At 50.4% G+C, this 23607-nt stretch overlaps 1 protein-coding gene across 1 annotated transcript in view; it reads right to left on the reverse strand.

The window, feature by feature from the left end:
• LOC143793536 (uncharacterized) overlaps window positions 1–18126 on the reverse strand; it is a 30950-nt gene extending 12824 nt beyond the window's left edge. The window contains exons 1-4 of the mRNA XM_077280587.1: window positions 17898–18126; window positions 3284–3406; window positions 2788–2967; window positions 170–293 (exon numbers count right to left, since the gene is read on the reverse strand). Of these exons, the coding sequence (XP_077136702.1) occupies window positions 170–293; window positions 2788–2967; window positions 3284–3373 (394 nt within the window). The 5' untranslated portion in view covers window positions 3374–3406; window positions 17898–18126. The remainder of the gene's footprint in view (window positions 1–169; window positions 294–2787; window positions 2968–3283; window positions 3407–17897) is intronic.
• Between the last annotated feature and the right edge of the window lie 5481 nt (window positions 18127–23607).

The following is a 23607-nucleotide window of genomic DNA, read 5'->3' on the forward strand; positions in this document are numbered from 1 at the left end:
CCGCGACTCACAGATCAGAAGAAAATAATCAGGGAAATGAAAGCTGTTGTCAGACGGAGAAAATGTAGAGAAAACCAGAGCAAGTCTGGAGAAAACTCATCTATTATAGGACGACGCCGGAGAGACGTCATCACATCCACCGGAGCCAACAAGGAGCCTCGCTTCTCACCTCGTGGTGTAAGAGGCCGGAGCTCCTCCATCATCACGTCCTGGTACCGATCCTGGTGTCCTTCTAGATACTCCCACTCCTCCATGGAGAGATAGACAGCGACGTCCTGACACCTTATAGGAACCTGACAACAACCACACCGTCATCACCCAGAATCCTCCAGTGCTATATAATGTCCCAGCAGTCACCTCTCCGCTCATCACCCAGAATCCTCCAGTCCTGTATAATGTCCCAGCAGTCACCTCTCCGCTCATCACCCAGAATCCTCCAGTGCTGTATAATGTCCCAGCAGTCACCTCTCCGCTCATCACCCAGAATCCTCCAGTGCCATCCTGTATAATGTCCCAGCAGTCACCTCTCCGGTCATCACCCAGAATCCCCCTGTGCTGTATAATGTCCCAGCAGTCACCTCTCTGCTCATCACCCAGAATCCTCCAGTGCCGTATAATGTCCCAGCAGTCACCTCTCCGCTCATCACCCAGAATCCTACAGTGCTGCATAATGTCCCAGCAGTCACCTCTCCGCTCATCACCCAGAATCCTCCAATGCTGTATAATGTCCCAACAGTCACCTCTCCGCTCATCACCCAGAATCCTCCAGTGATGTCCAGTATAATGTCCCAGCAGTCACCTCTCCGCTCATCACCCAGAATCCTCCAGTGATGTCCAGTATAATGTCCCAGCAGTCACCTCTCCGCTCATCACCCAGAATCCTCCAGTGCCGTCCTGTATAATGTCCCAGCAGTCACCTCTCCGCTCATCAACCAGAATCCTCCAGTGCTGTCCTGTATAATGTCCCAGCAGTCACCTCTCCTGTCATCACCCAGAATCCTCCAGTGCCGTCCTGTATAATATCCCAGCAGTCACCTCTCCGCTCATCACCCAGAATCCTCCAGTGCTGTATAATGTCCCAGCAGTCACCTCTCCACTCATCACCCAGAATCCTCCAGTGCTGTATAATGTCCCAACAGTCACCTCTCCGCTCATCATCCAGAATCCTCCAGTCCTGTATAATGTCCCAGCAGTCACCTTTCCGCTCATCACCCAGAATCCTCCAGTGCTGTATAATGTCCCAACAGTCACCTCTCCGCTCATCATCCAGAATCCTCCAGTGCTGTATAATGTCCCAGCAGTCACCTCTCCGCTCATCACCCAGAATCCTCCAGTGCTGTCCAGTATAATGTCCCAGCAGTCACCTCTCCGCTCATCACCCAGAATCCTCCAGTCCTGTATAATGTCCCAGCAGTCACCTCTCCGCTCATCACCCAGAATCCTCCAGTCCTGTATAATGTCCCAGCAGTCACCTCTCCGCTCATCAACCAGAATCCTCCAGTGCTGTCCTGTATAATGTCCCAGCAGTCACCTCTCCTGTCATCACCCAGAATCCTCCAGTGCCGTCCTGTATAATATCCCAGCAGTCACCTCTCCGCTCATCACCCAGAATCCTCCAGTGTTGTATAATGTCCCAGCAGTCACCTCTCCACTCATCACCCAGAATCCTCCAGTGCTGTATAATGTCCCAACAGTCACCTCTCCGCTCATCATCCAGAATCCTCCAGTCCTGTATAATGTCCCAGCAGTCACCTTTCCGCTCATCACCCAGAATCCTCCAGTGCTGTATAATGTCCCAACAGTCACCTCTCCGCTCATCATCCAGAATCCTCCAGTGCTGTATAATGTCCCAGCAGTCACCTCTCCGCTCATCACCCAGAATCCTCCAGTGCTGTCCAGTATAATGTCCCAGCAGTCACCTCTCCGCTCATCACCCAGAATCCTCCAGTCCTGTATAATGTCCCAGCAGTCACCTCTCCGCTCATCACCCAGAATCCTCCAGTCCTGTATAATGTCCCAGCAGTCACCTCTCCGCTCATCACCCAGAATCCTCCAGTGCTGTATAATGTCCCAGCAGTCACCTCTCTGCTCATCACCCAGAATCCTCCAGTCCTGTATAATGTCCCAGCAGTCACCTCTCCGCTCATCACCCAGAATCCTCCAGTGCTGTATAATGTCCCAGCAGTCACCTCTCCACTCATCACCCAGAATCCTCCAGTGCTGTATAATGTCCCAACAGTCACCTCTCCGCTCATCATCCAGAATCCTCCAGTCCTGTATAATGTCCCAGCAGTCACCTCTCTGCTCATCCCCAGAATCCTCCAGTGCTGTATAATGTCCCAGCAGTCACCTTTCCGCTCATCACCCAGAATCCTCCAGTGCTGTCCAGTATAATGTCCCAGCAGTCACCTCTCCGCTCATCACCCAGAATCCTCCAGTCCTGTATAATGTCCCAGCAGTCACCTCTCCGCTCATCACCCAGAATCCTCCAGTGCTGTATAATGTCCCAGCAGTCACCTCTCCGCTCATCACCCAGGATCCTCCAGTGCTGTATAATGTCCCAGCAGTCACCTCTCCGCTCATCACCCAGAATCCTCCAGTGCTGTATAATGTCCCAGCAGTCACCTCTCCGCTCATCACCCAGAATCCTCCAGTCCTGTATAATGTCCCAGCAGTCACCTCTCCGCTCATCACCCAGAATCCTCCAGTGCTGTATAATGTCCCAGCAGTCACCTCTCTGCTCATCACCCAGAATCCTCCAGTCCTGTATAATGTCCCAGCAGTCACCTCTCCGCTCAGCAGCTCAATCATCTTGTTGCTGAGCTCCAGGATCTTCTTGTTCCTCTCATGTAGCAGGGAGTGCGGGGGAGGCTCTGTGATGGGGCCCGGGCTCCGCCCTCCTGACTCCTGGAGATGGATGATGGGAGTCACACCGTCCCCCGGTGTCTTCCTCACTATTGTGTAATCCTGTGTATGGAGAGAGACACTTAGGGAGAAGATTCCTTCCCGACTCCAGATCTGACAATCAGTAGAAATCCCGGGATCAATAACCGTCTCCAGTAATCTGGGGCCATAACCGGGAATATTATTCCCCTCCGGACAGACATCCCGGCCCCTCTACAGCTCTTATAGGGAATCCCCATGACAACTCCTCCGGGCAGAGAGCTCCACACAATCACTGCTCTTACAGGAAAGAATCCTTCTCTCTATTCTGGATTTCCTCCTCCCGATGTCGGACTTGTCACAGAACACAATAAAGCTGATAGAAATGTAGAGGAGTTACCTCTCCGCTCAGCAGGGAGACGATCTCCAGGGCGAAGTGGAATAATCTTCTGGTGGTCTCATCCCTGTCCTCGTCCATCCTCGGGGTCATTCAGGAGGAGGAGGGATCTCGTCCTGCCGGCGTCTTCATGATGAAGGAGAAGATGGAAAATATAGGAGACAAAATAACGTGAGATCCAGAATGCACATATCTCTATTTATATGGTTAGATAAAGGCATTGTGAGGCCAAAACGTGCTGATTTTTCTGGACTAATAGAGTTACCAAAAATAAAGGATGTCTGCAGCCCTGGATTCTGGATTTCTATCACTCATTCTGAAGTGAATATGACAATGTAACTAAAGCCCTGATCACATCTACAAGACGTCACTGACCACGACCGATGGATCCTGTAACTAAGGCTCTGATCACATCTACAAGACGTCACCGACCACGACCGGTGGATCCTGTAACTAAGGCTCCGATCACATCTACAAGACGTCACCGACCACGACCGGTGGATCCTGTAACTAAGGGTCCGATCACATCTACAAGACGTCACCGACCACGTCCGATGGATCCTGTAACTAAAGCCCTGATCACATCTACAAGACGTCACCGACCACGACCGATGGATCCTGTAACTAAGGCTCTGATCACATCTACAAGACGTCACCAACCACGACCGACGGATCCTGTAACTAAGGCTCTGATCACATCTACAAGACCTCACCGACCACGACCGATGGATCCTGTAACTAAGGCTCCGATCACATCTACAAGACGTCACCGACCACGACCGACGGATCCTGTAACTAAGGCTCCGATCACATCTACAAGACCTCACCGACCACGACCGACGGATCCTGTAACTAAGGCTCCGATCACATCTACAAGACGTCACCGACCACGACCGACGGATCCTGTAACTAAGGCTCCGATCACATCTACAAGACGTCATCGACCACGACCGACGGATCCTGTAACTAAGGCTCCGATCACATCTACAAGACGTCATCGACCACGACCGATGGATCCTGTAACTAAGGCTCCGATCACATCTACAAGACGTCACCGACCACGACCGATGGATCCTGTAACTAAGGCTCCGATCACATCTACAAGACGTCACCGACCACGACCGATGGATCCTGTAACTAAGGCTCCGATCACATCTACAAGATGTCACCGACCACGACCGATGGATCCTGTAACTAAGGCTCCGATCACATCTACAAGACGTCACCGACCACGACCGATGGATCCTGTAACTAAGGCTCCGATCACATCTACAAGACGTCACCGACCACGACCGATGGATCCTGTAACTAAGGCTCCGATCACATCTACAAGACGTCACCGACCACGACCGATGGATCCTGTAACTAAGGCTCCGATCACATCTACAAGACGTCTGCGACCACGACCGATGGATCCTGTAACTAAGGCTCCGATAACATCTACAAGACGTCACCGACCACGACCGATGGATCCTGTAACTAAGGCTCCGATCACATCTACAAGACGTCACCGACCACGACCGATGGATCCTGTAACTAAGGCTCCGATCACATCTACAAGATGTCACCGACCATGACCGATGGATCCTGTAACTAAGGCTCCAATCACATCTACAAGACATCACCGACTGATGGATCCTGTAACTAAGGCTCCGATCACATCTACAAGACGTCACCGACCACGACCGATGGATCCTGTAACTAAGGCTCCGATCACATCTACAAGACGTCACCGACCACGACCGATGGATCCTGTAACTAAGGCTCCGATCACATCTACAAGACGTCACCGACCACGACCGATGGATCCTGTAACTAAGGCTCCGATCACATCTACAAGACGTCACCGACCACGACCGATGGATCCTGTAACTAAGGCTCCGATCACATCTACAAGACGTCACCGACCACGACCGATGGATCCTGTAACTAAGGCTCCGATCACATCTACAAGACATCACCGACCACGATCGATGGATCCTGTAACTAAGGCTCCGATCACATCTACAAGACGTCACCGACCACGACCGATGGATCCTATAACTAAGGCTCCGATCACATCTACAAGACGTCAGTGACTGATGGATCCTGTAACTAAGGGTCCGATCACATCTACAAGACGTCACCGACCACGACCGATGGATCCTGTAACTAAGGCTCCGATCACATCTACAAGACGTCACCGACCACGACCGATGGATCCTGTAACTAAGGCTCCGATCACATCTACAAGATGTCACCGACCACGACCGATGGATCCTGTAACTAAGGCTCTGATCACATCTACAAGACGTCACCGACCACGAGCGATGGATCCTGTAACTAAGGCTCCGATTACATCTGCAAGACATCACCGACCACGACCGATGGATCCTGTAACTAAGGCTCCGATCACATCTACAAGACGTCACCGACCACGAGCGATGGATCCTGTAACTAAGGCTCCGATCACATCTACAAGACGTCACCGACCACGAGCGATGGATCCTGTAACTAAGGCTCCGATCACATCTACAAGACGTCACCGACCACGACCGATGGATCCTGTAACTAAGGCTCCGATCACATCTACAAGACGTCACCGACCACGACCGATGGATCCTGTAACTAAGGCTCCGATCACATCTACAAGACGTCACCGACCACGACCGATGGATCCTGTAACTAAGGCTCCGATCACATCTACAAGACGTCACCGACCACGACCGATGGATCCTGTAACTAAGGCTCCGATCACATCTACAAGATGTCACCGACCATGACCGATGGATCCTGTAACTAAGGCTCCAATCACATCTACAAGACATCACCGACCACGACCGATGGATTCAGTAACTAAGGCTCCGGTCACATCTACAAGACATCACCGACCACGACCGATGGATCCTGTAACTAAGGCTCCGATCACACTTACAAGACATCACCGACCACGACCAATGGATCCTGTAACTAAGGCTCCGATCACATCTACAAGACGTCACCGACCACGACCAATGGATCCTGTAACTAAGGCTCCCATCACATCTGCAAGACGTCACCGACCACGACCGATGGATCCTGTAACTACGGCTCCCATCACATCTGCAAGACGTCACCGACCACGACCGATGGATCCTGTAACTAAGGCTCCAATCACATCTACAAGACGTCACCGACCACGACCGATGGATCCTGTAACTAAGGCTCCCATCACATCTGCAAGACGTCACCGACCACGACCGATGGATCCTGTAACTAAGGCTCCGATCACATCTACAAGACGTCACCGACCACGACCAATGGATCCTGTAACTAAGGCTCCGATCACATCTACAAGACGTCACCGACCACGACCGATGGATCCTGTAACTAAGGCTCCGATCACATCTACAAGACGTCACCGACCACGACCGATGGATCCTGTAACTAAGGCTCCGATCACATCTACAAGAGGTCACCGACCACGACCGATGGATCCTGTAACTAAGGCTCCGATCACATCTACAAGACGTCACCGACCACGACCGATGGATCCTGTAACTAAGGCTCCGATCACATCTACAAGAGGTCACTGACCACGAACGATGGATCCTGTAACTAAGGCTCCGATCACATCTACAAGACGACACCAACCACGACCGATGGATCCTGTAACTAAGGCTCCGATCACATCTACAAGACGTCAGTGACTGATGGATCCTGTAACTAAGGCTCCGATCACATCTACAAGACGTCACCGACCACGACCGATGGATCCTGTAACTAAGGCTCCGATCACATCTACAAGACGTCACCGACCACGACCGATGGATCCTGTAACTAAGGCTCCGATCACATCTACAAGAGGTCACCGACCACGACCGATGGATCCTGTAACTAAGGCTCTGATCACATCTACAAGACGTCACCGACCACGACCGATGGATCCTGTAACTAAGGCTCCGATCACATCTACAAGACATCACCGACCACGATCGATGGATCCTGTAACTAAGGCTCCGATCACATCTACAAGACGTCACCGACCACGACCGATGGATCCTATAACTAAGGCTCCGATCACATCTACAAGACGTCAGTGACTGATGGATCCTGTAACTAAGGGTCCGATCACATCTACAAGACGTCACCGACCACGACCGATGGATCCTGTAACTAAGGCTCCGATCACATCTACAAGACGTCACCGACCACGACCGATGGATCCTGTAACTAAGGCTCCGATCACATCTACAAGACGTCACCGACCACGACCGATGGATCCTGTAACTAAGGCTCCGATCACATCTACAAGACATCACCGACCACGATCGATGGATCCTGTAACTAAGGCTCCGATCACATCTACAAGACGTCACCGACCACGACCGATGGATCCTATAACTAAGGCTCCGATCACATCTACAAGACGTCAGTGACTGATGGATCCTGTAACTAAGGGTCCGATCACATCTACAAGACGTCACCGACCACGACCGATGGATCCTGTAACTAAGGCTCCGATCACATCTACAAGACGTCACCGACCACGACCGATGGATCCTGTAACTAAGGCTCCGATCACATCTACAAGACATCACCGACCACGAGCGATGGATCCTGTAACTAAGGCTCCGATTACATCTACAAGACATCACCGACCACGACCGATGGATCCTGTAACTAAGGCTCCGATCACATCTACGAGACGTCACCGACCACGAGCGATGGATCCTGTAACTAAGGCTCCGATCACATCTACAAGACGTCACCGACCACGAGCGATGGATCCTGTAACTAAGGCTCCGATCACATCTACAAGACGTCACCGACCACGACCGATGGATCCTGTAACTAAGGCTCCGATCACATCTACAAGACGTCACCGACCACGACCGATGGATCCTGTAACTAAGGCTCCGATCACATCTACAAGACGTCACCGACCACGACCGATGGATCCTGTAACTAAGGCTCCGATCACATCTACAAGACGTCACCGACCACGACCGATGGATCCTGTAACTAAGGCTCCGATCACATCTACAAGATGTCACCGACCATGACCGATGGATCCTGTAACTAAGACTCCAATCACATCTACAAGACATCACCGACCACGACCGATGGATTCAGTAACTAAGGCTCCGGTCACATCTACAAGACATCACCGACCACGACCGATGGATCCTGTAACTAAGGCTCCGATCACACTTACAAGACATCACCGACCACGACCGATGGATCCTGTAACTAAGGCTCCGATCACATCTACAAGACGTCACCGACCACGACCAATGGATCCTGTAACTAAGGCTCCCATCACATCTGCAAGACGTCACCGACCACGACCGATGGATCCTGTAACTACGGCTCCCATCACATCTGCAAGACGTCACTGACCACGACCGATGGATCCTGTAACTAAGGCTCCGATCACATCTACAAGACGTCACCGACCACGACCGATGGATCCTGTAACTAAGGCTCCGATCACATCTACAAGACGTCACCGACCATGACCGATGGATCCTGTAACTAAGACTCCAATCACATCTACAAGACATCACCGACCACGACCGATGGATTCAGTAACTAAGGCTCCGGTCACATCTACAAGACATCACCGACCACGACCGATGGATCCTGTAACTAAGGCTCCGATCACACTTACAAGACATCACCGACCACGACCGATGGATCCTGTAACTAAGGCTCCGATCACATCTACAAGACGTCACCGACCACGACCAATGGATCCTGTAACTAAGGCTCCCATCACATCTGCAAGACGTCACCGACCACGACCGATGGATCCTGTAACTACGGCTCCCATCACATCTGCAAGACGTCACTGACCACGACCGATGGATCCTGTAACTAAGGCTCCGATCACATCTACAAGACGTCACCGACCACGACCGATGGATCCTGTAACTAAGGCTCCGATCACATCTACAAGACGTCACCGACCACGACCGATGGATCCTGTAACTAAGGCTCCGATCACATCTACAAGAGGTCACCGACCACGACCGATGGATCCTGTAACTAAGGCTCCGATCACATCTACAAGACGTCACCGACCATGACCGATGGATCCTGTAACTAAGGCTCCGATCACATCTACAAGACATCACCGACCACGACCGATGGATCCTGTAACTAAGGCTCCAATCACATCTACAAGACGTCACCGACCACGACCGATGGATCCTGTAACTAAGGCTCCGATCACATCTACAAGACGTCACCGACCACGACCGATGGATCCTGTAACTAAGGCTCCGATCACATCTACAAGAGGTCACTGACCACGAACGATGGATCCTGTAACTAAGGCTCCGATCACATCTACAAGACGACACCAACCACGACCGATGGATCCTGTAACTAAGGCTCCGATCACATCTACAAGACGTCAGTGACTGATGGATCCTGTAACTAAGGCTCCGATCACATCTACAAGACGTCACCGACCACGACCGATGGATCCTGTAACTAAGGCTCCGATCACATCTACAAGACGTCACCGACCACGACCGATGGATCCTGTAACTAAGGCTCCGATCACATCTACAAGAGGTCACCGACCACGACCGATGGATCCTGTAACTAAGGCTCTGATCACATCTACAAGACGTCACCGACCACGACCGATGGATCCTGTAACTAAGGCTCCGATCACATCTACAAGACGTCACCGACCACGACCGATGGATCCTGTAACTAAGGCTCCGATCACATCTACAAGACGTCACCGACCACGACCGATGGATCCTGTAACTAAGGCTCCGATCACATCTACAAGACGTCACCGACCACGACCGATGGATCCTGTAACTAAGGCTCAGATCACATGTACAAGACGTCACCGACCACGACCGATGGATCCTGTAACTAAGGCTCCGATCACATCTACAAGACGTCACCGACCACGACCGATGGATCCTGTAACTAAGGCTCCGATCACATCTACAAGACGTCACCAACCACGACCGATGGATCCTGTAACTAAGGCTCCGATCACATCTACAAGACATCACCGACCACGACCGATGGATCCTGTAACTAAGGCTCCGATCACATCTACAAGACGTCACCGACCACGACCGATGGATCCTGTAACTAAGGCTCCGATCACATCTACAAGAGGTCACCGACCACGACCGATGGATCCTGTAACTAAGGCTCCGATCACATCTACAAGACGTCACCGACCATGACCGATGGATCCTGTAACTAAGGCTCCGATCACATCTACAAGACGTCACCGACCACGACCGATGGATCCTGTAACTAAGGCTCAGATCACATGTACAAGACGTCACCGACCACGACCGATGGATCCTGTAACTAAGGCTCTGATCACATCTAGAAGACGTCACCGACCACGACCGATGGATCCTGTAACTAAGGCTCCGATCACATCTACAAGACATCACCGACCACGACCGATGGATCCTGTAACTAAGGCTCTGATCACATCTACAAGACGTCACCGACCACGACCGATGGATCCTGTAACTAAGGCTCCGATCACATCTACAAGACGTCACCGACCACGACCGATGGATCCTGTAACTAAGGCTCCGATCACATCTACAAGACGTCACCGACCACGAGCGATGGATCCTGTAACTAAGGCTCCGAACACATCTACAAGACGTCACCGACCACGAGCGATGGATCCTGTAACTAAGGCTCCGATCACATCTACAAGACGTCACCGACCACGAGCGATGGATCCTGTAACTAAGGCTCCGATCACATCTACAAGACGTCACCGACCACGACCGATGGATCCTGTAACTAAGGCTCCGATCACATCTACAAGACGTCACCGACCACGACCGATGGATCCTGTAACTAAGGCTCCGATCACATCTACAAGACGTCACCGACCACGACCGATGGATCCTGTAACTAAGGCTCCGATCACATCTACAAGACGTCACCGACCATGACCGATGGATCCTGTAACTAAGGCTCCAATCACATCTACAAGACATCACCGACCACGACCGATGGATTCAGTAACTAAGGCTCCGGTCACATCTACAAGACATCACCGACCACGACCGATGGATCCTGTAACTAAGGCTCCGATCACACTTACAAGACATCACCGACCACGACCGATGGATCCTGTAACTAAGGCTCCGATCACATCTACAAGACGTCACCGACCACGACCAATGGATCCTGTAACTAAGGCTCCCATCACATCTGCAAGACGTCACCGACCACGACCGATGGATCCTGTAACTACGGCTCCCATCACATCTGCAAGACGTCACCGACCACGACCGATGGATCCTGTAACTAAGGCTCCAATCACATCTACAAGACGTCACCGACCACGACCGATGGATCCTGTAACTAAGGCTCCCATCACATCTGCAAGACGTCACCGACCACGACCGATGGATCCTGTAACTAAGGCTCCGATCACATCTACAAGACGTCACCGACCACGACCAATGGATCCTGTAACTAAGGCTCCGATCACATCTACAAGACGTCACCGACCACGACCGATGGATCCTGTAACTAAGGCTCCGATCACATCTACAAGACGTCACCGACCACGACCGATGGATCCTGTAACTAAGGCTCCGATCACATCTACAAGACGTCACCGACCACGACCGATGGATCCTGTAACTAAGGCTCCGATCACATCTACAAGACGTCACCGACCACGACCGATGGATCCTGTAACTAAGGCTCCGATCACATCTACAAGAGGTCACTGACCACGAACGATGGATCCTGTAACTAAGGCTCCGATCACATCTACAAGACGTCAGTGACTGATGGATCCTGTAACTAAGGCTCCGATCACATCTACAAGACGTCACCGACCACGACCGATGGATCCTGTAACTAAGGCTCCGATCACATCTACAAGACGTCAGTGACTGATGGATCCTGTAACTAAGGCTCCGATCACATCTACAAGACGTCACCGACCACGACCGATGGATCCTGTAACTAAGGCTCCGATCACATCTACAAGACGTCACCGACCACGACCGATGGATCCTGTAACTAAGGCTCCGATCACATCTACAAGAGGTCACCGACCACGACCGATGGATCCTGTAACTAAGGCTCTGATCACATCTACAAGACGTCACCGACCACGACCGATGGATCCTGTAACTAAGGCTCCGATCACATCTACAAGACGTCACCGACCACGACCGATGGATCCTGTAACTAAGGCTCCGATCACATCTACAAGACATCACCGACCACGACCGATGGATCCTGTAACTAAGGCTCCGATCACATCTACAAGACGTCACCGACCACGACCGATGGATCCTGTAACTAAGGCTCAGATCACATGTACAAGACGTCACCGACCACGACCGATGGATCCTGTAACTAAGGCTCCGATCACATCTACAAGACGTCACCGACCACGACCGATGGATCCTGTAACTAAGGCTCCGATCACATCTACAAGACGTCACCAACCACGACCGATGGATCCTGTAACTAAGGCTCCGATCACATCTACAAGACATCACTGACCACGACCGATGGATCCTGTAACTAAGGCTCCGATCACATCTACAAGACGTCACCGACCACGACCGATGGATCCTGTAACTAAGGCTCCGATCACATCTACAAGAGGTCACCGACCACGACCGATGGATCCTGTAACTAAGGCTCCGATCACATCTACAAGACGTCACCGACCACGACCGATGGATCCTGTAACTAAGGCTCCGATCACATCTACAAGACGTCACCGACCACGACCGATGGATCCTGTAACTAAGGCTCAGATCACATGTACAAGACGTCACCGACCACGACCGATGGATCCTGTAACTAAGGCTCTGATCACATCTAGAAGACGTCACCGACCACGACCGATGGATCCTGTAACTAAGGCTCCGATCACATCTACAAGACATCACCGACCACGACCGATGGATCCTGTAACTAAGGCTCTGATCACATCTACAAGACGTCACCGACCACGACCGATGGATCCTGTAACTAAGGCTCCGATCACATCTACAAGACGTCACCGACCACGACCGATGGATCCTGTAACTAAGGCTCCGATCACATCTACAAGACGTCACCGACCACGAGCGATGGATCCTGTAACTAAGGCTCCGATCACATCTACAAGACGTCACCGACCACGAGCGATGGATCCTGTAACTAAGGCTCCGATCACATCTACAAGACGTCACCGACCACGACCGATGGATCCTGTAACTAAGGCTCCGATCACATCTACAAGACGTCACCGACCACGACCGATGGATCCTGTAACTAAGGCTCCGATCACATCTACAAGACGTCACCGACCATGACCGATGGATCCTGTAACTAAGGCTCCAATCACATCTACAAGACATCACCGACCACGACCGATGGATTCAGTAACTAAGGCTCCGGTCACATCTACAAGACATCACCGACCACGACCGATGGATCCTGTAACTAAGGCTCCGATCACACTTACAAGACATCACCGACCACGACCGATGGATCCTGTAACTAAGGCTCCGATCACATCTACAAGACGTCACCGACCACGACCAATGGATCCTGTAACTAAGGCTCCCATCACATCTGCAAGACGTCACCGACCACGACCGATGGATCCTGTAACTACGGCTCCCATCACATCTGCAAGACGTCACCGACCACGACCGATGGATCCTGTAACTAAGGCTCCAATCACATCTACAAGACGTCACCGACCACGACCGATGGATCCTGTAACTAAGGCTCCCATCACATCTGCAAGACGTCACCGACCACGACCGATGGATCCTGTAACTAAGGCTCCGATCACATCTACAAGACGTCACCGACCACGACCAATGGATCCTGTAACTAAGGCTCCGATCACATCTACAAGACGTCACCGACCACGACCGATGGATCCTGTAACTAAGGCTCCGATCACATCTACAAGACGTCACCGACCACGACCGATGGATCCTGTAACTAAGGCTCCGATCACATCTACAAGAGGTCACCGACCACGACCGATGGATCCTGTAACTAAGGCTCCGATCACATCTACAAGACGTCACCGACCATGACCGATGGATCCTGTAACTAAGGCTCCGATCACATCTACAAGACGACACCAACCACGACCGATGGATCCTGTAACTAAGGCTCCGATCACATCTACAAGACGTCAGTGACTGATGGATCCTGTAACTAAGGCTCCGATCACATCTACAAGACGTCACCGACCACGACCGATGGATCCTGTAACTAAGGCTCCGATCACATCTACAAGACGTCACCGACCACGACCGATGGATCCTGTAACTAAGGCTCCGATCACATCTACAAGAGGTCACCGACCACGACCGATGGATCCTGTAACTAAGGCTCTGATCACATCTACAAGACGTCACCGACCACGATCGATGGATCCTGTAACTAAGGCTCCGATCACATCTACAAGACGTCACCGACCACGACCGATGGATCCTATAACTAAGGCTCCGATCACATCTACAAGACGTCAGTGACTGATGGATCCTGTAACTAAGGGTCCGATCACATCTACAAGACGTCACCGACCACGACCGATGGATCCTGTAACTAAGGCTCCGATCACATCTACAAGACGTCACCGACCACGACCGATGGATCCTGTAACTAAGGCTCCGATCACATCTACAAGACATCACCGACCACGATCGATGGATCCTGTAACTAAGGCTCCGATCACATCTACAAGACGTCACCGACCACGACCGATGGATCCTATAACTAAGGCTCCGATCACATCTACAAGACGTCAGTGACTGATGGATCCTGTAACTAAGGGTCCGATCACATCTACAAGACGTCACCGACCACGACCGATGGATCCTGTAACTAAGGCTCCGATCACATCTACAAGACGTCACCGACCACGACCGATGGATCCTGTAACTAAGGCTCTGATCACATCTACAAGACGTCACCGACCACGAGCGATGGATCCTGTAACTAAGGCTCCGATTACATCTACAAGACATCACCGACCACGACCGATGGATCCTGTAACTAAGGCTCCGATCACATCTACAAGACGTTACCGACCACGAGCGATGGATCCTGTAACTAAGGCTCCGATCACATCTACAAGACGTCACCGACCACGAGCGATGGATCCTGTAACTAAGGCTCCGATCACATCTACAAGACGTCACCGACCACGACCGATGGATCCTGTAACTAAGGCTCCGATCACATCTACAAGACGTCACCGACCACGACCGATGGATCCTGTAACTAAGGCTCCGATCACATCTACAAGACGTCACCGACCACGACCGATGGATCCTGTAACTAAGGCTCCGATCACATCTACAAGACGTCACCGACCACGACCGATGGATCCTGTAACTAAGGCTCCGATCACATCTACAAGATGTCACCGACCATGACCGATGGATCCTGTAACTAAGACTCCAATCACATCTACAAGACATCACCGACCACGACCGATGGATTCAGTAACTAAGGCTCCGGTCACATCTACAAGACGTCACCGACCACGACCAATGGATCCTGTAACTAAGGCTCCCATCACATCTGCAAGACGTCACCGACCACGACCGATGGATCCTGTAACTACGGCTCCCATCACATCTGCAAGACGTCACCGACCACGACCGATGGATCCTGTAACTAAGGCTCCAATCACATCTACAAGACGTCACCGACCACGACCGATGGATCCTGTAACTAAGGCTCCCATCACATCTGCAAGATGTCACCGACCACGACCGATGGATCCTGTAACTAAGGCTCCGATCACATCTACAAGACGTCACCGACCACGACCAATGGATCCTGTAACTAAGGCTCCGATCACATCTACAAGACGTCACCGACCACGACCGATGGATCCTGTAACTAAGGCTCCGATCACATCTACAAGACGTCACCGACCACGACCGATGGATCCTGTAACTAAGGCTCCGATCACATCTACAAGAGGTCACCGACCACGACCGATGGATCCTGTAACTAAGGCTCCGATCACATCTACAAGACGTCACCGACCATGACCGATGGATCCTGTAACTAAGGCTCCGATCACATCTACAAGACATCACCGACCACGACCGATGGATCCTGTAACTAAGGCTCCGATCACATCTACAAGACGTCACCGACCATGACCGATGGATCCTGTAACTAAGGCTCCGATCACATCTACAAGACATCACCGACCACGACCGATGGATCCTGTAACTAAGGCTCCAATCACATCTACAAGACGTCACCGACCACGACCGATGGATCCTGTAACTAAGGCTCCGATCACATCTACAAGACGTCACCGACCACGACTGATGGATCCTGTAACTAAGGCTCCGATCACATCTACAAGAGGTCACTGACCACGAACGATGGATCCTGTAACTAAGGCTCCGATCACATCTACAAGACGACACCAACCACGACCGATGGATCCTGTAACTAAGGCTCCGATCACATCTACAAGACGTCAGTGACTGATGGATCCTGTAACTAAGGCTCCGATCACATCTACAAGACGTCACCGACCACGACCGATGGATCCTGTAACTAAGGCTCTGATCACATCTACAAGACGTCACCGACCACGACCGATGGATCCTGTAACTAAGGCTCCAATCACATCTACAAGACGTCACCGACCACGACCGATGGATCCTGTAACTAAGGCTCCGATCACATCTACAAGACGTCACCGACCACGACCGATGGATCCTGTAACTAAGGCTCAGATCACATGTACAAGACGTCACCGACCACGACCGATGGATCCTGTAACTAAGGCTCCGATCACATCTACAAGACGTCACCGACCACGACCGATGGATCCTGTAACTAAGGCTCCGATCACATCTACAAGACGTCACCAACCACGACCGATGGATCCTGTAACTAAGGCTCTGATCACATCTACAAGACATCACCAACCACGACCGATGGATCCTGTAACTAAGGCTCCGATCACATCTACAAGATGTCACCGACCACGACCGATGGATCCTGTAACTAAGGCTCCGATCACATCTACAAGAGGTCACCGACCACGACCGATGGATCCTGTAACTAAGGCTCCGATCACATCTACAAGACGTCACCGACCACGACCGATGGATCCTGTAACTAAGGCTCCGATCACATCTACAAGACGTCACCGACCACGACCGATGGATCCTGTAACTAAGGCTCCGATCACATCTACAAGACGTCACCGACCACGACCGATGGATCCTGTAACTAAGGCTCCGATCACATCTACAAGACATCACCGACCACGACCGATGGATCCTGTAACTAAGGCTCAGATCACATGTACAAGACGTCACCGACCACGACCGATGGATCCTGTAACTAAGGCTCCGATCACATCTACAGACGTCAGTGACTGATGGATCCTGTAACTAAGGCTCAGATCACATGTACAAGACGTCACCGACCACGACCGATGGATCCTGTAACTAAGGCTCAGATCACATCTACAAGACGTCACCGACCACGACCGATGGATCCTGTAACTAAGGCTCCGATCACATCTACAAGACGTCACCGACCACGACCGATGGATCCTGTAACTAAGGCTCCGATCACATCTACAGACGTCAGTGACTGATGGATCCTGTACCGGAGTCTCTGTCGCTCCTCGGTGCTGCCGTCACTCAGGTGCTGGTACACGCTCAGTACTGAGCCGCCTCCCGCTCTCTGTACATTCGGCCTCTGCTGGGCGCAGTTCTCTGTATATTTGTTGATATTTAGGAGATGAGATTTTCTCTTTTCCAGGATGAATCTGTTGCGGTGGAAGATCTGAAGGACCTGTGGTGATGTCACGGTCATGTGATCAGGGGCGGAGCTCAGTAGTGTGATGGGATGAAGAACCTGTGGTGACCTCTCTGTCATGTGATTAGTAGGTCGCCTTGCAGTGTGCAGCTCTTTTGCTCGCTGTTATCAGCCAGTACATAGAGATATATACAGGGCCGGCTCCAGGATTTCGGGGTCCCGGGGGAAAGAGTCTCAGTGGCCCCTATAACACATACCACGATTCATGATGCACAGATAAGTAATCTCGGCACAGTACAATGTAGAGATTTCACTTCTTCCTTTACATGAGGGACATCTATGGTGGACTCCACATCACAGTGACGCACATATATGTCGTGTGGGATTTGTGCTACAGCCGGGGCTTATGTGTAAATGTTCCACTTGTGGTTTATCTTGTAGCCCGTGAGCCCTCGCAGGCAAGGTCCCGTCTCCCTCACCAGTCATAGCTTGTATTGTTCATGATCGTTGTCTTGGTTTATATTATGTACACACCTCACACGTAAAGCACCATGGAATAACTAATAATAAATGATAATAATCTGTGTATATATTACACCCGTGGGTTTATGTGTATATATTACACCCACTAGATTGTTGCCCGATTCTAATGCATCGGGTATTCTAGAATATGCATGTCCCCGTAGTATATGGACAATGATGATTCCAGAATTCGCGGCAGACTGTGCCCGTCGCTGATTGGTCGAGGCAACCTTTATGACATCATCGTTGCCATGGCAACCATTATGACATCTACGTCGATACTGTGCCCGTCGCTGATTGGTCGAGGCCCAGGCGGCCTCGACCAATCAGAGACGCGGGATTTCCAGGACAGACAGACAGACAGACAGACGGAAAAACCCTTAGACAATTATATATATAGACTAGATTGTGGCCCGATTCTAACGCATCGGGTATTCTAGAATATGCATGTCCCCGTAGTATATGGACAATGATGATTCCAGAATTCGCGGCAGACTGTGCCCGTCGCTGATTGGTCGAGGCAACCTTTATGACATCATCGTTGCCATGGCAACCATTATGACATCTACGTCGATACTGTGCCCGTCGCTGATTGGTCGAGGCCCAGGCGGCCTCGACCAATCAGAGACGCGGGATTTCCAGGACAGACAGACAGACAGACAGAAAGACAGACAGACAGACGGAAAAACCCTTAGACAATTATATATATAGACTAGATTGTGGCCCGATTCTAACGCATCGGGTATTCTAGAATATGCATGTCCCCGTAGTATATGGACAATGATGATTCCAGAATTCGCGGCAGACTGTGCCCGTCGCTGATTGGTCGAGGCAACCTTTATGACATCATCGTCGCCATGGCAACCATTATGACATCTACGTCGATACTGTGCCCATCGCTGATTGGTCGAGGCCTGGCGGCCTCGACCAATCAGAGACGCGGAATTTCCAGGACAGACAGACAGACAGAAAGACAGAAAGACAGACAGACAGACGGAAAAACCCTTAGACAATTATATATATAGATTGTTTCTGGGGCACGTGTCCTTGGCCCTCTCCCACTGCTCACCCGGTCGCTGATGTCGGGGAGGACGCTCTGGAGCACGGCCCTGGGACTATGCTGGCTCCTCTGTCCTCCGTGGGGAAGCAGCTGGACTCCACGTCTGCTTCTGTTTCGTCTACAGTTTTGTGGCCGGGAGAGGCAGAGCGGTAACTGGACGTGTTGCTCAGCAGGTCTAGGGAGCACTTCCCGGCTTCCGTATGACTTAGGCCGGGGACACACTTAACGTATAATAAAACGGTCCGTTTTTCACGGCCGTAATACGTAGAAAAGTCCCCAAAATAGTGATCCGTATGTCATCCGTAGGCAGGGTGTGTCAGCGTATTTTGCTCATGGCATCCTCCGTATGTAATCCGTATGGCATCCGTACTGCGATATTTTCTCGCAGGCTTGCAAAACCGACATCTAATGGATTTATGTGCTCAAATGTTCGGGAAAACATATATACAGTATATATATACATATATATATATATATATATATATATATACACTCACCGGCCACTTTATTAGGTACACCATGCTAGTAACGGGTTGGACCCCCTTTTGCCTTCAGAACTGCCTCAATTTCTCGTGGCATAGATTCAACAAGGTGCTGGAAGCATTCCTCAGAGATTTTGGTCCATATTGACATGATGGCATCACACAGTTGCCGCAGATTTGTCGGCTGCACATCCCAAAGATGCTCCATACAAGGCAGGATGGATCCATGCTTTCATGTTGTTTACGCCAAATTCTGACCCTACCATCCGAATGTCGCAGCAGAAATCGAGACTCATCAGACCAAGCAACGTTTTTCCAATCTTCTACTGTCCAATTTCGATGAGCTTGTACAAATTGTAGCCTCAGTTTCCTGTTCTTAGCTGAAAGGAGTGGTACCCGGTGTGGTCTTCTGCTGCTGTAGCCCATCTGCCTCAAAGTTCGACGCACTGTGCGTTCAGAGATGCTCTTAGGCCTACCTTGGTTGTAACGGGTGGCGATTTGAGTCACTGTTGCCTTTCTATCAGCTCGAACCAGTCTGCCCATTCTCCTCTGACCTCTGGCATCAACAAGGCATTTCCGCCCACAGAACTGCCGCTCACTGGATTTTTTTTCTTTTTCGGACCATTCTCTGTAAACCCTAGAGATGGTTGTGCGTGAAAATCCCAGTAGATCAGCAGTTTCTGAAATACTCAGACCAGCCCTTCTGGCACCAACAACCATGCCACGTTCAAAGGCACTCAAATCACCTTTCTTCCCCATACTGATGCTCGGTTTGAACTGCAGGAGATTGTCTTGACCATGTCTACATGCCTAAATGCACTGAGTTGCCACCATGTGATTGGCTGATTAGAAATTAAGTGTTAACAAGAAGTTGGACAGGTGTACCTAATAAAGTGGCCGGTGAGTGTATATATGTCATTGAGACACACATATATATATATTCTATATTTATATTTCATTCAGCGCGATATCTGTGAAAAGAAGGTAATTCAATTGCCGGCTTCTCATTTCTCCTGCCTAAACCCGACAGGATATGAGACATGATTACATACAGTAAACCATCTCATATCCCCCTCTTTTTTTGCATATTCCACACTACTAATGTTAGTAGTGTATATGTGCAAAATTTGGCCGCTGTAGCTGCTCAAATAAAGGGTTAAATGGCGGAAAAAATTGGCGTGGGCTCCCGCGCAATTTTCTCCGCCAGAATGGTAAAGCCAGTGACTGAGGGCAGATATTAATAGCCAGGAGAGGGTCCATGGTTATTGGCCCCCCCGTGGCTACAAACATCTGCCCCCAGCCACCCCAGAAAAGGCACATCTGGAAGATGCGCCTATTCTGGCACTTGGCCACTCTCTTCCCACTCCCTGTAGCGGTGGGATATGGGGTAATGAAGGGTTAATGCCACCTTGCTATTGTAAGGTGACATTAAGCCAGATTAATAATGGAGAGGCGTCAATTATGACACCTATCCATTATTAATCCAATTGTCTGAAAGGGTTAAAAAAGACACACACATTATTAAAAATGATTTTAATGAAATAAACACACAGGTTGTTTTAGTATTTTATTGTTCTCTCAATCCATCAGAACACCCTCACTTGTGGCGGCTCCTGGTTTGGAAGCTACCATATTTACCATACCCAAGCCTGGGAAACCCCTCACACACCCTGGTGACTTTAGACCCATTGCTCTGCTCAATTCGGATGTCAAAATATTCACTAAAATTATAGCGTCCAGACTAAAGCTTATTATCCCAACTATAATTTCACCGGACCAAGTGGGTTTTGTGGCCGGACGTGAGACGAAAGATGGGGTGCGGCGCATGCTGAATCTGATTAAAATAGCCGAGCTGTCTGGCCTACCCAGTGCATTCCTGTCGCTTGATGCTGAGAAGGCTTTTGACAGGGTGCACTGGGGGTATCTTCGGGCAGTATTGGAAAGGTTTGGACTGTCGGGCCCAATATTCTCAGCAATCTGTGCTATGTACTCGACTCCTTGTGCCAGGGTCTTGACGTCCGGTTTTTTATCTGGTCCGTTTCAGATCACGAATGGCACTCGTCAAGGTTGCCCACTCTCTCCTATTATTTTCGCACTGTGCATGGAGCCGCTTGCTGAACGCATAAGAACCTCTACTAATATCACCGGCATCAGGGTTGGACAGATGGAGCACAGAATTGGCTTGTATGCTGATGATGTTATTCTATCCTGTGTCAACTTGGAGATATCCTTGACAGCTATTACCTTGGAACTCGGGGAATTCAGTAATGTGTCATACTACAGGTTGAATCCCACGAAGTCCTTGTTGTTTCCGGTGGCGGTTCCATGCGCGGCCAAGTCGAAAATGGAGGCTGAGTTTCCATTTAAATGGATGACAGAGGGTATCCCGTACTTGGGAGTTATATTGACGGGCTCTGAACAGATTGTTGAGAAGAATTTCTCTAAATTGATCACACAGGTTAGAGCACAACTTGACCATTTTCACATAGTTATGACAACCTGGATTGCCAGGATTAATGTTTTCAAAATGATGATCCTGCCTAAAATACTGTATCTCCTTAGGTGTATCCCATTACAAATCCCCAAACGTTTGATTTCGAAATTACAAACTATGACATACGATTATATTTGGTCACACAAAAAATTTAGAATCTCAAGGACCTTGATGTACTATCCGTACAAACGGGGAGGGCTGGGAATGCCGAACTTCATGCTGTACCATAGAGCGGCCATACTAACTGGACTTAGAGACTGGTGGCAGGCGGACAAAGACCATAGATGGCTCCAAATAGAAAACTACTATGCCAACACTAGATCTACCCGCACGATTCTTGAGGCCGAATCTATTGCAATCACTGATTATTCCCCTACCTTACCAACCATGAAAATCGCGCTCCATTATTGGAGGACACTGGTCCCTTCCTTGATTAAATTATCTCATGACTCCCTATCCTTAAAAGCCCTTGAGAGACACATCCCATTTATTAATCTCCAGCCTTGGATTGATGCTGGAATCGTAACATTACGGCAGATATTTGATACCACTGGCCTTATCCCCTTTGACCGCTTGGCATCCAGCTTCCCGAATGTCCGGAGATATTTCTATCAATATTTGCAGATACGTCATCTACTTCATAATTCCCCAGACTCGCCTTTCTTCAACTCCCATTTAAATAACAGGGTTAATGGTTATTTCTTGTTGCCTGACTCTGGCCCGAAGGGAATTTCAATATTATATAAAGCCTTAAACGACCCAGCAGAAGATGTTAAACTGCCATATGTGATCAAGTGGGATCAGGATCTGGACTTCCTATCTGACCCGATGGATTGGGAGGAGGGACTGGGTGAAGTATTACGGGTATCTGCCTGCGTCAATCATCTCGAACAATTGAAAAAAGTACACCTTAGATGGTATCAATATCCGGTTCAGGTGGCTCACTATGACCCTGCCGGGTCGGATAAATGCTGGAGGGGGTGCGGTCACAGGGGAACTC

Source organism: Ranitomeya variabilis, chromosome 1 (assembly GCF_051348905.1).
Source record: "Ranitomeya variabilis isolate aRanVar5 chromosome 1, aRanVar5.hap1, whole genome shotgun sequence".
Taxonomy (NCBI): domain Eukaryota; kingdom Metazoa; phylum Chordata; class Amphibia; order Anura; family Dendrobatidae; genus Ranitomeya; species Ranitomeya variabilis.